Raw genomic sequence first — 13,748 nt, 5'->3', positions numbered from 1 at the left:
TGGGCAAATACATTTTCACACAGACCCAGCTGGTATTGGATAACTTTTTTTGTTTCAGTAAATAACATGATCATTTAAATAACTGTATGTTCTGTTTACTCAGGTTGACTTTGTTTTATCTTAGATTTTGTTTTAATTTCTGAAACAATTTAGTATGAGATACACACAAAAACAGAAATACTTTTTCACAGCACTCTATCTATCTCTCTATCAATTTATCAATCTGTCTGTCTGTCTATCAAGACAAAGTGTCAGTTCTTTAATTAGCAGTCTATTTGTCCGTCTGTCTGTCTGATAATCTATCTATCTATCTTGACATGAGCCTATTATTATTATTATTATTATTATTATTATTATTATTATTATTATTGTTGTTGTTGTTATTGTGTATTAATTAAAAGTTGTGATTATTTAGTTATAGTTAAAATCCTAATTGTCTTGACATATGTTACTTTGAATTCAGTTTAAAATTATGCCTGTAACACCAATGTGTTTCTTACAAGAAATTATTCATTTCCTATTCATTTCCAACCCAGAAAAGCCCTTTTAACACAGTGTGACTGGGTTAAGCTCTCTGGGTGGAAAGTTCAGGAATAAAAATCCATAATGATGAATATTCCTATGAATCCTATGAATATTCATTCATTCTTCTTCAGTAAGGGCTTTATCCTAGTCAAGGGTGCAGTGGATCCAAGGTGGGAGACTACACCGTATATCTGATACCAATCCAGTTTCTTGGCACCATGCACACACATAAGAGGAAAGGTAGTGTAGCCATTCCACCTACCTTCATGCATTTGGGAGATGGGAGAAAACTAGAAAACCTGGAGGAAACCCAGGTGGACAAAGGGAGTACATTTGAAATGCACTGAGGCAGTAAGCTGGCTCAGGATCGACCCAAGGACCCTGGACCTGCACCACCCTCCCTGCTGAAAAATAAAAACAATAGAAACCCTTCATGTGATTGCTTTGATGGTTATAATGGGAATTGTATTGGTTTTAATGGAAACTGGTCTTTAATGGTCATTTATTGCCTTCCTACCTATTGGTGGCATGTTATGTCTAGTGGATACCATCAATGATATTCATAATGGTTTTAATGGCTAGCTGATGGTTTGTAATGGTATTTGTAGTGGAAACCATTAGAATCTCTGTGATGGTTTATATTGTTGTTGTTGTTGTTGTTGTTTTTTTCAGCAGGGATACCTCCGTCCAATGAATATGATACAATATCAGTATATTTGGATTATGTTCATAAAATGAATCTGTGCTATGATCACAGGAATGTGGATAATAATAATAATAATAATAATAATAATAATAATAATAATAATAATAATAATAATAACATCCAACAACTATGTACTAACAGTGCATTAAATCTGCTGTGTGCATTAACCTTCCAAAATCTAAAGCCCTTAAAATACTTGTTTTGTCCTTGTAGGCAAACCCTTAACGAGTATATCCCAAACCTTACAACAGAATGTTTCTGTATAGGTCTAAGTAGACTTATCCCTTATCCAAAGGACCCATGGGAAGACATTTTACTAAGAGTGTAAGGGAACCTGTAACACAACAAGCACTCATATATACAAAATACAGCAACACCACCAACAACAACAATAAAAGTATTTCAGCTGTTACTGTAACCGTGAGTAAAATGGAAAGGGAAAATGTCCACCAGAGGGCGCGACTGAGACGTGTGTTTTTATTATTAATTTATTTTTTTCTAACAGGAAGCGCGTGTGCAGAATCTCCCTGGTGTTGAATCCTGACTCTGATACCGGAGTGAAGGCAGTTTACCGGGGATCTCTCGGGGTGAACTAACTCTCTGTAATGATGATTCATTTCGGATACAAAGCAGCAGCATTCATCTTTTACTCACTCGGTAAGTGTATTCCAGTCATGTCAAGCTTTTATACAGTTGCACGCGCTACTTTTATCTGTCAGCTACTGCCTTTTGCTTTTCTACATTCTGCACTTTCCAGCAAAGAAACGCACAGGAAGTGGAGAATAACTGCACCGCGGGCCAGATGACAAACTGTTACCGATCACAACACGGGCAACTTGTTACAATGTTGCAAAGAGCTTCATACAGGAAGTGGGATACATTGTTACTGTATCCAGTCGGATGGTTTGGGTTTGATGTGCACGAGCAGCCTGTACTTGAGTAATAACTGCGAGCTGTAAAGTGTAAATCTGACACTTTACTGCCAAATTATTGCTTCATGTAGTTTCTTGCTTTTTTATGTTAAACTTCGTCTAGTTTGTAAAACGCAGCTTTCTTCATTTCATTAACGGCAAAAAAATATTATTTATTTATATCATTTATTTTGACAGCTTTTGTTGAGTGTAAAAATGTCATTGGGATTGTTTATCAAAACAACAACACACTCCCCAGAGTGGAATGAATTCCCACAGTCTCCAATCCCAGTGTTTATTTAAACCCTCTGAATGTTGAACCCCTGAGGGTTCATTCTAGTCAACATTTTTTTCACCTAAATCCTGTGCTTGTGCAATTGTTTTTGGCTTACTACATAGTATGCAGCCACATGATTCAGGTGTTCTGATGTAATATTTTGTGTAGTATGCGGCTAAATAATGAACAATGCAGTGTTCGGTGAAGTCTTAGTGTCGATTAACACCGCAGTGTTTAAAATGAACATCATCCTTAGACACATTTCAGTGTTAATTCATTTCCTGTAATGTGTCGAATTACTGTACTGTTGTCATTTAAACACGTGTGTTAAAGAGTTCATTGAACACACCCTTTTCCATTTTATCCCCATACCACCATCCTAAATATTACACCAGGACACATAAATCCTCTGATCGTGTACTAGTGTACTGTTCATATTTAGTACACATCCACAGGATAAAAGTGTTCTGACAACCTGCTGAAAAAAACAACAACAACAACAACAGTAGAAACCTTCACAGAAATTCTAATGGTTTCCACTACAAGTACCATTACAAACCATCAACCATTAAAACCATTACCATTATTGGTTATCCTTAATGGTGTCCACTAGACATAACGTACCACCAATAGAAGGCAACAAATTATCAGTAGAGGACCCACAGGGACCATTAAAGTTTCCATTAAAATTAATATTATAACCATTAAAACCATTATTAATCCAATGAGGGTTTCTATTGATTTTTTTCCCCCAGCAGGGATACTATTTAGTAATGCTGTTTTAAAGTTATATCTCCTGTTTTTATGTTTTAAGGAACACTGTGATTATAGGAATTCATTTAATTTGGGGGAATTTCTCATTTTGCTAAGCAACTATAATTATATTGTAAACACTCTGGAAAAGCTGTCAAAATGAATTCCGACAGTGTTTATGTATAGACTGTGGGTGTTAATCATCACTGAGTGAATTGAACACTGCATTCCCCCCCCCCCCCCCCCCCCCCCTTTATAACCATGCTAAATAGTATCCCTGCATCAGAACACCTAAATCCTATTGTTGCATACTAGTCTGGCATACTACATAGTATGCCTAATATCCAACGATAGAATTTGTGTGCTGATGCATTATTTAGTGTGGTATTGTGTGACTATAGTGTGGTATTGTGTGGTATTGTGTGACTATAGTGTGGTATTGTGTGACTATAGTGTGGTATTGTGTGGTATTGTGTGACTATAGTATGGTATTGTGTGACTATAGTGTGTTAATGTGTGTTTATAGTGTGGTATTGTGTGACTATAGTATGGTATTGTGTGACTATAGTATGGTATTGTGTGACTATAGTGTGGTATTGTGTGACTATAGTGTGGTATTGTGTGACTATAGTATGGTATTGTGTGACTATAGTATGGTATTGTGTGACTATAGTGTGGTATTGTGTGACTATAGTGTGGTATTGTGTGTATAGTGTGGTATTGTGTGACTATAGTGTGTTATTGTGTGTTTATAGTGTGGTATTGTGTGTCTATAGTATGGTATTGTGTGACTATAGTGTGTTATTGTGTGTTTATAGTGTGGTATTGTGTGTTTATAGTATGGTATTGTGTGACTATAGTGTGGTATTGTGTGACTATAGTGTGGTATTGTGTGTTTATAGTGTGGTATTGTGTGACTATAGTATGGTATTGTGTGTTTATAGTATGGTATTGTGTGACTATAGTGTGTTATTGTGTGTTTATAGTGTGGTATTGTGTGACTATAGTGTGTTATTGTGTGTTTATAGTATGGTATTGTGTGACTATAGTGTGGTATTGTGTGACTATAGTGTGGTATTGTGTGTCTATAGTGTGGTATTGTGGGACTACAGTGTGGTATTGTGTGACTATAGTATGGTATTGTGTGACTATAGTGTGGTATTGTGTGTCTAGTATGGTATTGTGTGAGTATAGTGTGGTATTGTGTGACTACAGTATGGTATTGTGTGACTATAGTGTGGTATTGTGTGTCTATAGTGTGGTATTGTGTGAGTATAGTGTGGTATAGTGTGGTATTGTGTGACTATAGTGTGGTATTGTGTGACTATAGTATGGTATTGTGTGTTTATAGTGTGGTATTGTGTGTCTATAGTGTGGTATTGTGGGACTACAGTGTGGTATTGTGTGACTATAGTATGGTATTGTGTGACTATAGTGTGGTATTGTGTGACTATAGTGTGGTATTGTGTGACTATAGTGTGGTATTGTGTGTCTATAGTGTGGTATTGTGTGTCTATAGTATGGTATTGTGTGTCTATAGTATGGTATTGTGTGAGTATAGTGTGGTATTGTGTGACTACAGTATGGTATTGTGTGACTATAGTGTGGTATTGTGTGTCTATAGTGTGGTATTGTGTGAGTATAGTGTGGTATTGTGTGACTACAGTATGGTATTGTGTGACTATAGTGTGGTATTGTGTGACTATAGTGTGGTATTGTGTGACTATAGTGTGGTATTGTGTGACTATAGTGTGGTATTGTGTGACTATAGTGTGGTATTGTGTGACTATAGTGTGGTATTGTGTGACTATAGTATGGTATTGTGTGTTTATAGTATGGTATTGTGTGACTATAGTGTGGTATTGTGTGTCTAGTATGGTATTGTGTGACTATAGTGTGGTATTGTGTGTCTATAGTGTGGTATTGTGTGACTATAGTATGGTATTGTGTGACTATAGTGTGGTATTGTGTATAGTATGGTATTGTGTGACTATAGTGTGGTATTGTGTGACTATAGTGTGGTATTGTGTATAGTATGGTATTGTGTGACTATAGTATGGTATTGTGTGACTATAGTGTGGTATTGTGTGTCTAGTATGGTATTGTGTGACTATAGTGTGGTATTGTGTGTCTATAGTGTGGTATTGTGTGACTATAGTATGGTATTGTGTATAGTATGGTATTGTGTGACTATAGTGTGGTATTGTGTGTATAGTATGGTATTGTGTGACTATAGTGTGGTATTGTGTGTATAGTATGGTATTGTGTGACTATAGTATGGTATTGTGTGACTATAGTGTGGTATTGTGTGTATAGTGTGGTATTGTGTGACTATAGTGTGGTATTGTGTGACTATAGTGTGGTATTGTGTGACTATAGTGTGGTATTGTGTATAGTATGGTATTGTGTGACTATAGTGTGGTATTGTGTGTCTAGTATGGTATTGTGTGACTATAGTGTGGTATTGTGTATAGTATGGTATTGTGTGTCTATAGTATGGTATTGTGTGACTATAGTATGGTATTGTGTGACTATAGTGTGGTATTGTGTGACTATAGTGTGGTATTGTGTATAGTATGGTATTGTGTGGCTATAGTGTGGTATTGTGTGTCTAGTATGGTATTGTGTGACTATAGTGTGGTATTGTGTGGCTATAGTGTGGTATTGTGTGACTATAGTATGGTATTGTGTGACTATAGTATGGTATTGTGTGACTATAGTGTGGTATTGTGTGACTATAGTGTGTTATTGTGTGTTTATAGTGTGGTATTGTGTGACTATAGTGTGGTATTGTGTGACTATAGTATGGTATTGTGTGACTATAGTATGGTATTGTGTGACTATAGTGTGGTATTGTGTGACTATAGTATGGTATTGTGTGACTATAGTATGGTATTGTGTGACTATAGTGTGGTATTGTGTGACTATAGTATGGTATTGTGTGACTATAGTGTGGTATTGTGTGTCTAGTATGGTATTGTGTGACTATAGTGTGGTATTGTGTGTCTATAGTATGGTATTGTATGAGTTATAGTGTGGTGTGTGACTATAGTGTGGTATTGTGTGGCTATAGTGTGGTATTGTGTGACTATAGTATGGTATTGTGTGACTATAGTATGGTATTGTGTGACTATAGTGTGGTATTGTGTGTCTATAGTGTGATATTGTGTGACTATAGTGTGGTATTGTGTGACTATAGTGTGGTATTGTGTGACTATAGTGTGGTATTGTGTGTCTATAGTGTGGTATTGTGTGTCTATAGTGTGATATTGTGTGACTATAGTGTGGTATTGTGTGTCTATAGTGTGGTATTGTGTGTCTATAGTGTGATATTGTGTGACTATAGTGTGGTATTGTGTGACTATAGTGTGGTATTGTGTGACTATAGTGTGGTATTGTGTGACTATAGTGTGGTATTGTGTGGCTATAGTGTGGTATTGTGTGTCTATAGTGTGATATTGTGTGACTATAGTGTGGTATTGTGTGACTACAGTATGGTATTGTGTGTCTATAAAGAAAAAATGTAGTATTCGATGAATGCTGCTCAACTCCCACCATATTCATATAACCGCTGTAACTTGGCTCACTAGGAATCTGATGTTTTGCTAAGCATCAGCACTATTTAATACTCTAAACTTCTAATCTCTAATTACAGTACAGTGTTCATTTAAACACACGCGGTGTAAATCAGCACAAGAATTCATTGAATGCTGATTTCTTCCCCCTTTTTATCTACATACTGCAATACTAGTTTGTAAGACGCCGAAACACTGTGGTTGTGTACAATCTTGTCATACTATTTAGTGTGCTAGTATGCACTTTTCTTCGGTTAGTAAACTCTTGCTTTGTTTGTGTCTAAATCAGAACTGGCCAAAACATATCCAACACCAGGGTTTCCAGATTGGATTGACTGTTTCCAGCCCATTCACGGTTTTAAAAGCGTTCCAGTTACTTGTAACCCAGTCCAAAACATGACTCTGCCAAATGATGGGCTGTGTTTTTGGTCCCACGCTATTTTCCAACCAAATGGGATTAAAATAGTCCATATGGCAGCAAAAGCCATACAAACATCCACTGTGCTGAATTTACTACATCTAATTTATGGCATTGCAGCAAAATCACTAAGCAGTAGAAGGAAGCAGTTTTCCTGAGAACGCGTACGCGGTTATTTCAATATACTGTGAAGATAAAGAACAAGCTGCATTATTTGTTGCTGAATATGGCACAAGGTGCACGGCGAACGCTGCATAAGAACTGTTTTTTTTTGTTTTATGTAGTTCTCAAAGGATTTTACCCTACTCATCTTTGCTTTGGAATCAGGACTCCATCTGGTTGCATTGGAGATCCAAGTGTGGGTGGTGTGTGAAGGAAAGCCGTGCTGAAGCTGTGACATTCTGTATTCTGGTGTTTTTCAATTTTCCTTCTTCAGCAGGTTGGCATTTCTCAGGTCTCTGTGTGCAACAACGCCCGAGTTTGTACAAGTTGAAGTGAGGGACATCATGTTCCGATTTATAAGGAACAGGAATCAAGTGCAGTGTGATCAAAGTGTTATCTCTTCATCGCAAAGCAATTAATGCTTACGAGTTTGTTTGTTTTTTTTTAAACTCCTAAGCCCTACATAACCGTGATCAAAATCCGAACATGGCCTAATTACAGTAAAAGTGTTTTATAGCTGTAATCAAAGCTAAAAATGGCTTAAGTGCTATCCACCGCTATATTATATTCATCATGTCTACAGGATTAATCCTGCTGTGTGGGGAGGATCGGGAGACGGGGAGAGGTTCGGTTTCATCACCTCACACTCTCAGACAAAAAAAGGGTACTAAATAGTAGCTTTCCTTTTCTCCTTCACACTCTAAAATTACATTACTTACTATAATGTCCACGTTTCCAGGTGGAAGATATTAAAGGTACGAAAAATGTACCTTTTAGGGTACCGCAGTGACAGAGAGAGGTATTAGAGAGTACACAGCTTTGCTACTGGAGTTCCTCGGGGGTGAGTTCTTGCTTCTTCTATCCCATCCCATAACATAACATAACATCTGTCATCTGCAGTGATTGAGAAAGTACACGTGAAATAAAATACTGGGTGTAATAAACATGAATGAGGTGGATTACTTTCTCTGTCACTGATTTTTAAAGTGCCTTTGGATGAAGCTAGACATAAACTGACTGAGCAAACAATGGCCAATCAGAGTGGAAATTACACACCGAAACCTAAGTTTAGTGTGATTTGAGTGAAATCGCTGGCTGATGGCAAGCTTTTCATTTTTACCGTACTTGTTATTCAAAAGAAACGTGTTATGATTACAGAATTGAAGCTTTCTTATTGGGGGAGGGTGGAGGGGGCGTGAGCGATCAGAAATGTTGCCCAGCTGTCTGTCAGTGAGTGTGTTCCTGTGTGTATTTATATTCGTGTTATGCCTATGATGAGACCCAGTTTTAAAAGGCTCAAATTTATTTATTTTTTTTCAGAACAGTAACACTTACTTGTAATTGAAGTAATTGATGTGTATTTTTTATTTATTTATTTATTTTAGCCCTACCTTTCAATATCGTGGCCAGCCGTCATTGGATATGTGACGTCACTTAGGACCGCCGAGCCACCCCGAGGCCCCGTTAGTGCTGGGCGATTTTCACTACTAATTTAGTTCATTCGAATGAATGTTTTAACACGATTTTCAAAATGTTCTAATTGAGATTGTACTTGTTTAAATACTGTACATGTTCGTTCTCAAAGAGTGAAGTGTATAGTCAGTGTTTTAGATTTAACAAACAAATATGTCTGTATGTTGATTATAAAGCTAATACTTGTATGTACAGAAGAACGGATTTAAAAGTGAGAAGTTTTACTTTGTTACTCCATAAAGGGGGACGGAACTCGGCTTTGAGAAGTTGACTTCTTAGTTGCCATGCCATTTCATGTCGTGAAGGACATGGTGTCCATTTACTCTGTCGAGAAAGAACTGTTCACTAAGTTGGGCAAAAATATGAACTGCACCATGTATAGCAAATAGTGAAAATAATTGTTTTTTTGTTTTTTTTTAAATATCCTTTCTTTAAATAATCTTTATTTCAATGAACCATTGTTTACACCATTTGCCGTCACTATTTTTGCACATCTACATTTTCCAAAGTCTAATTCTAATAAATAAATACAAAACTTTGCAAAATTACACAATATATTTAGAATTATGGAAGAAAACGCAAGAATCGTTCATCATTTTTTTTTTTGCAATATCGCCCAGCCCTTGGCCTGAATGGAGGATATTAATATGCCAGCTGTGACCATGCTCCAGGCTTTCCCATGAATTCCTATTGTGGTCTGTAACTTGAGAGGTTGTGGGATGTTGCTTAGGGCCCTGAAAGGTTCAAGAACCAGCCCTGTTTCAGGAGTATATGTAGAGTCTCAAGCTGCTTTGTATCACTGTGCTTTTTGAATGTTTATATGTTAATATACATGAGGGCCAAATGATTAAATATGACTGTAACAATGGTTTAACCACATTTCTGAAAATGACTTAACCCCTAACGACAATCAAACGCTGCTTACACCCGGACCACAATAAATGCTGGCAGACTGATGGTTCATGAAAAGAGATGTGTTAATTGCTGATAATGGTAGCCCATTTTCGCCATCACCATCATCATCATCATCACATGCATTAAAAGACCAGTTTTTGTTTCCTCACCATTTGCTCACACTTATCCCCAAAGGGCATTTGCCAAGTCTATTTGAGCTTTGTTTTGCCAAGAAATCTCAACACCTCTATCTTATTATTTATGACAGGCAGAATATTTTTCAAACGACAAACGCCGTGGCTGTACAATGCATAATCGCAGACTCCTGCGGATAGTTCATTTTTTATTTTCGCCTGTTAAGGTAGACACAAGTGGGACCAAATTTATAAAGTAGGTTTTAAAAGCAGTGCTTTATGTATGCTGGTGTTTCACTAAATATCTTGCTTTGTATTGCTTGAGCACAGATTCCTGTGTAATGGAGAGCAAAAGTAACAGGTAATTGGCATTTCCTGTTTGGAAAGAGCTCCCGAAGCATGTCCTGGAGCAATTTTGCACTGATATTGATATGTCAAGCTTTTCTCTCATTTAACAGGTGAATAATTGATGGGCTGAATGAAGAGTACAGCAGAGAGTGCAGTAAACCAGGGGTGGCATGAAATCACATTGGCTTCAGGAATGCAGTTCTGGATTGCTTATTAGTTTGGATTTGACTCAGGACTTGGGGGATTTAGCCCGAGACAGCCTAGGCATTTGATGAGTGAAGAAAACTTCAAGTTTGAGAGCAGCTGAAGAATTTAGGTTAAATCTTACTTTTATGTTTATAAGTTTATATATCTGGGAGAAGCTTATACCCCAAGTGACATGGAAGTGAGACAGGGAAAAAAAATAACAGTGCTGTTAAAGTGGCTGACAGTGATGGAAGACTTTTACAGTACCAGTTGACCAGAAATAGTATATATAGAGCCAGTGAGAATTTCATGGTACGTATGGAGACCTTCTCATAGGGTCTCTTGTTCATGTATAGTTGCTTTCGGTGCACGGAAGCAACCCTTGAAGGGGTATTCAACAAAATTCCTTGCTTACAGATGCCTAGATAAGCAGCTAATGTGACTGAATGTCTTCATGTTTCCCTTTTCATGTTTAACCATTAGGGAATAGTTCATGCCTATAAACAAAGCGGTTAGGTTTTGTTTTGCACTGGCAAAATGCATATTTATCGGTCCATTCGTTTTTAAGTGGCTTGTTAAAAAAAACGATTAAACCAAAATATTTAATCACTTCAGTAATTAGACCAGAAAGTGTAAGTGAAATGGGAAAAAAAAAAAACACAACCCCGATTCAGAAAAGTTGGGACAGTATGTCAAATGCTAATAAAAACAAAGAGGAGTGATTTGTAAATGCACTTTGACTTGTATTTAAAGAAAAACGTAGACGAGGTGTTTGAAGTTTTATCTAATCAACTGCGTAGTTTTTTGAAGATAAACATTTATCTTGAAAGTGATGCATGCAACACGTTCCAAAAAAGTTGGGACAGGGGCAATTTATGATCGATAGTGTTGTGAGACGTTGAAATAAGAAGGTGATGTGAAACAGGTGAGGCGATCGTCTAATCATAGTATATAAGGAGCCTCCAAAAAAGGCCGAGTCCTTCAAGAGCAAGGACGGGTCGAGACTCGCCAAACAGATGAGTCAGCGAATAATCCAACACTTTGAGAAGAACGTTCCCCAAAGACAAATCGGGAGGATTTTGGGCGTTTCACCTTCTACAGTACACAATATAATTATAAGATTAAAGGAATCCGGTCAAATCTCGGTGCGTAAAGGACAAGACTGAAAACCACTTCTGAATGCGCGTGATCTCTGATCCCTCAGACTTCACCGTCTTAAAAACCGTCATGAGTCTGTAATGGAGATCCTGACATGAGCTCGGGAATACTTTGGTAAACCTTTGTCAGTCGACACCATTCGCCGCTGCATCCACAGATGCAAGTTAAGGCCTTACTATGCAAAGCAGAAGCCGTACATCAGCACTGTCCAGAAGCTCCGCCCACTTCTCTGGGCTCGGTCTCACCTGAGATGGACAGTAGCACAGTGGAATCCTGTTTTGTGCTCTGATGAGTCGACATTTCAAATAGTTTTTGGAAAATTCCACTTGTTAAACTTAACCAACTGATGTCTTCAGCGCCCAAATTGCATTTTCCATACTGTCCTATATTTTTCAGAATTGGGGCTGTAAAAAATTCTGTGTTTGTCGTTTGTGGGTTTTCCTTCTGTGTTTGCAATCATGAATCATGATATACCTAGTCCTTCCACAGAATGACAGTCATAATCAGATGAGTTTAAAAGGCATATATCATCAGTTTAATGTCTGTCAATATGTAGAATAGTTTTTAAATCTTACTGGAGATCTGACAGTCCTTCCACTTCTTGTGCGAATTGTTGATTCCTCATTGACACACGACAACGTCGTTTGTTCAAGATCATGCATACAAATCTTTCTCAAATGATGTCTATTTCGTCTAAATATCTGACCCTTTGGTGACTGTACGTTATACGACCGTGGTTCCTCTCTCTTACATAGTACTGTTGCTGGTTTCCATCCTTCTCAAGTTTGCATGTGTACAGTGTCACCTGCCACTAGCCCTGGCAAACTTCTAGATCTGACATCATAGTACTTCTTCTGACGAGCTTGTAGATCTAGCTGTATACTGTGCTCCTGCACAAGAGGTCTTTGCCACAACATCTTAGTGGAACATGGTATAAATCTGCAAAGAATACAAAGGTTTTCGAAAAATATTCTCAGTTGGCTTATGATCAGACTGCACTGTCACTATCATACACATACTGATGAATGACAGCGAAAACAATGGTCAGCAGCTCCTTTTCAATTTGCGCATAATTTTTCTCCGTGTTTGTGAGTGCCCGTGAACAAGGGATGCCCTTCTTGCATGAGCACAGCTCCTAATCTATCCATTGATGCATCAGTTTGAATTACCAACTGTTTGCCGTAATACTTCAGGACTGGTGCTTGAGTTAAGGCTATCTTAAGACGTTCTAAAGCCTTATCATTCTTAGGGCTCCACTGCCAGTCAGCTTCATCTTTTAACAAATACCTTAATGGAGCAGTTAATGTTGCTTCATTTTGGATATACTGCGATAAATACCTGATCATTCCCAGAAATCTCTGAAGTGCCTTCTTATTCTCCGGGGGTGGCATTTTAACAATTGCTTGAACTCGGTCTCCATCAGGTTTTGCCCCGTCCGAGGTGATGGTACGTCCCATGTAGTCGATAGTGTGAACGTTGTATTGCAGCTTGTCCATATTGAACTTAACATTTGATTTTTTTTTGCTCTCTGCATGACTTGATGTAAAACCTCATCCTGCTCTTGCTCTGATGATGCAACAATGATCATGTCATCAGCAATGATATGCACTCCCTCAATATCCCCAAAAATGTACTATTCTTTTGTTGGAAAAGTTCAAAACTGGTTGATTTAATGCCAAATGGAAACCTCAAGAAGAGATACCTTTCCCATGGTGTATTGAATCTGCACGGCATGGATGACGGTTCATCCAATTTTACTTGCCAGTGCCCATCCTTTTCATCTAGGATAGTAACGATCGATTCGCCAGCCAATTTGCTTCTCACATCATCAGGTGTAGGAATGGTGAAATATTGTCTTTTTATAGTCTTGTTCACTTCTCTTGGGTCCAAACACACATATTTTGTTGTCTGTAATCACCAGGCTGTTTACCAAATCAGTTGGATCTTGCACTGGAGTTATGACTTCAGCTCTCAGTAGCTCATGTACGGTAGATTTTAATCTGTTCCTTATGGCTAGAGGAATTGTCCTGCATCCATGTACTATTGGAGTTATGTTTGGATCGGCGTGTATGTGGTGAACACCAGGAAACACACGAAGCCCTTTAAAACCAGATGAATATTCTTGAGTCATTCCATCTCTTGTCATTGGTCCTTTTACTCCAATTGCCTCTATTCTCTTCGTCAACTGAACAGGCTTCACAGGCTTCTCGGCCTAAAATCTGAGTACT

The 13,748-nt window shown here is 37.8% G+C and overlaps 1 protein-coding gene across 3 annotated transcripts in view; it reads left to right on the top strand.

Annotated features, from left to right (window-relative positions):
• Window positions 1-1,741: 1,741 nt before the first annotated feature.
• b3glcta (beta 3-glucosyltransferase a) overlaps window positions 1,742-13,748 on the top strand; it is a 137,524-nt gene continuing 125,517 nt past the window's right edge. For all 3 annotated transcript variants that reach the window (XM_047161224.2, XM_017491574.3, XM_017491575.3), the window contains exon 1: window positions 1,742-1,888. In XM_047161224.2, the coding sequence (XP_047017180.1) occupies window positions 1,837-1,888 (52 nt within the window). In that variant the 5' untranslated portion in view covers window positions 1,742-1,836. The remainder of the gene's footprint in view (window positions 1,889-13,748) is intronic.

Source organism: Ictalurus punctatus, chromosome 17 (assembly GCF_001660625.3).
Source record: "Ictalurus punctatus breed USDA103 chromosome 17, Coco_2.0, whole genome shotgun sequence".
Lineage (NCBI taxonomy): Eukaryota > Metazoa > Chordata > Actinopteri > Siluriformes > Ictaluridae > Ictalurus > Ictalurus punctatus.
This window is presented reverse-complemented; position numbering and strand designations above follow the sequence as displayed.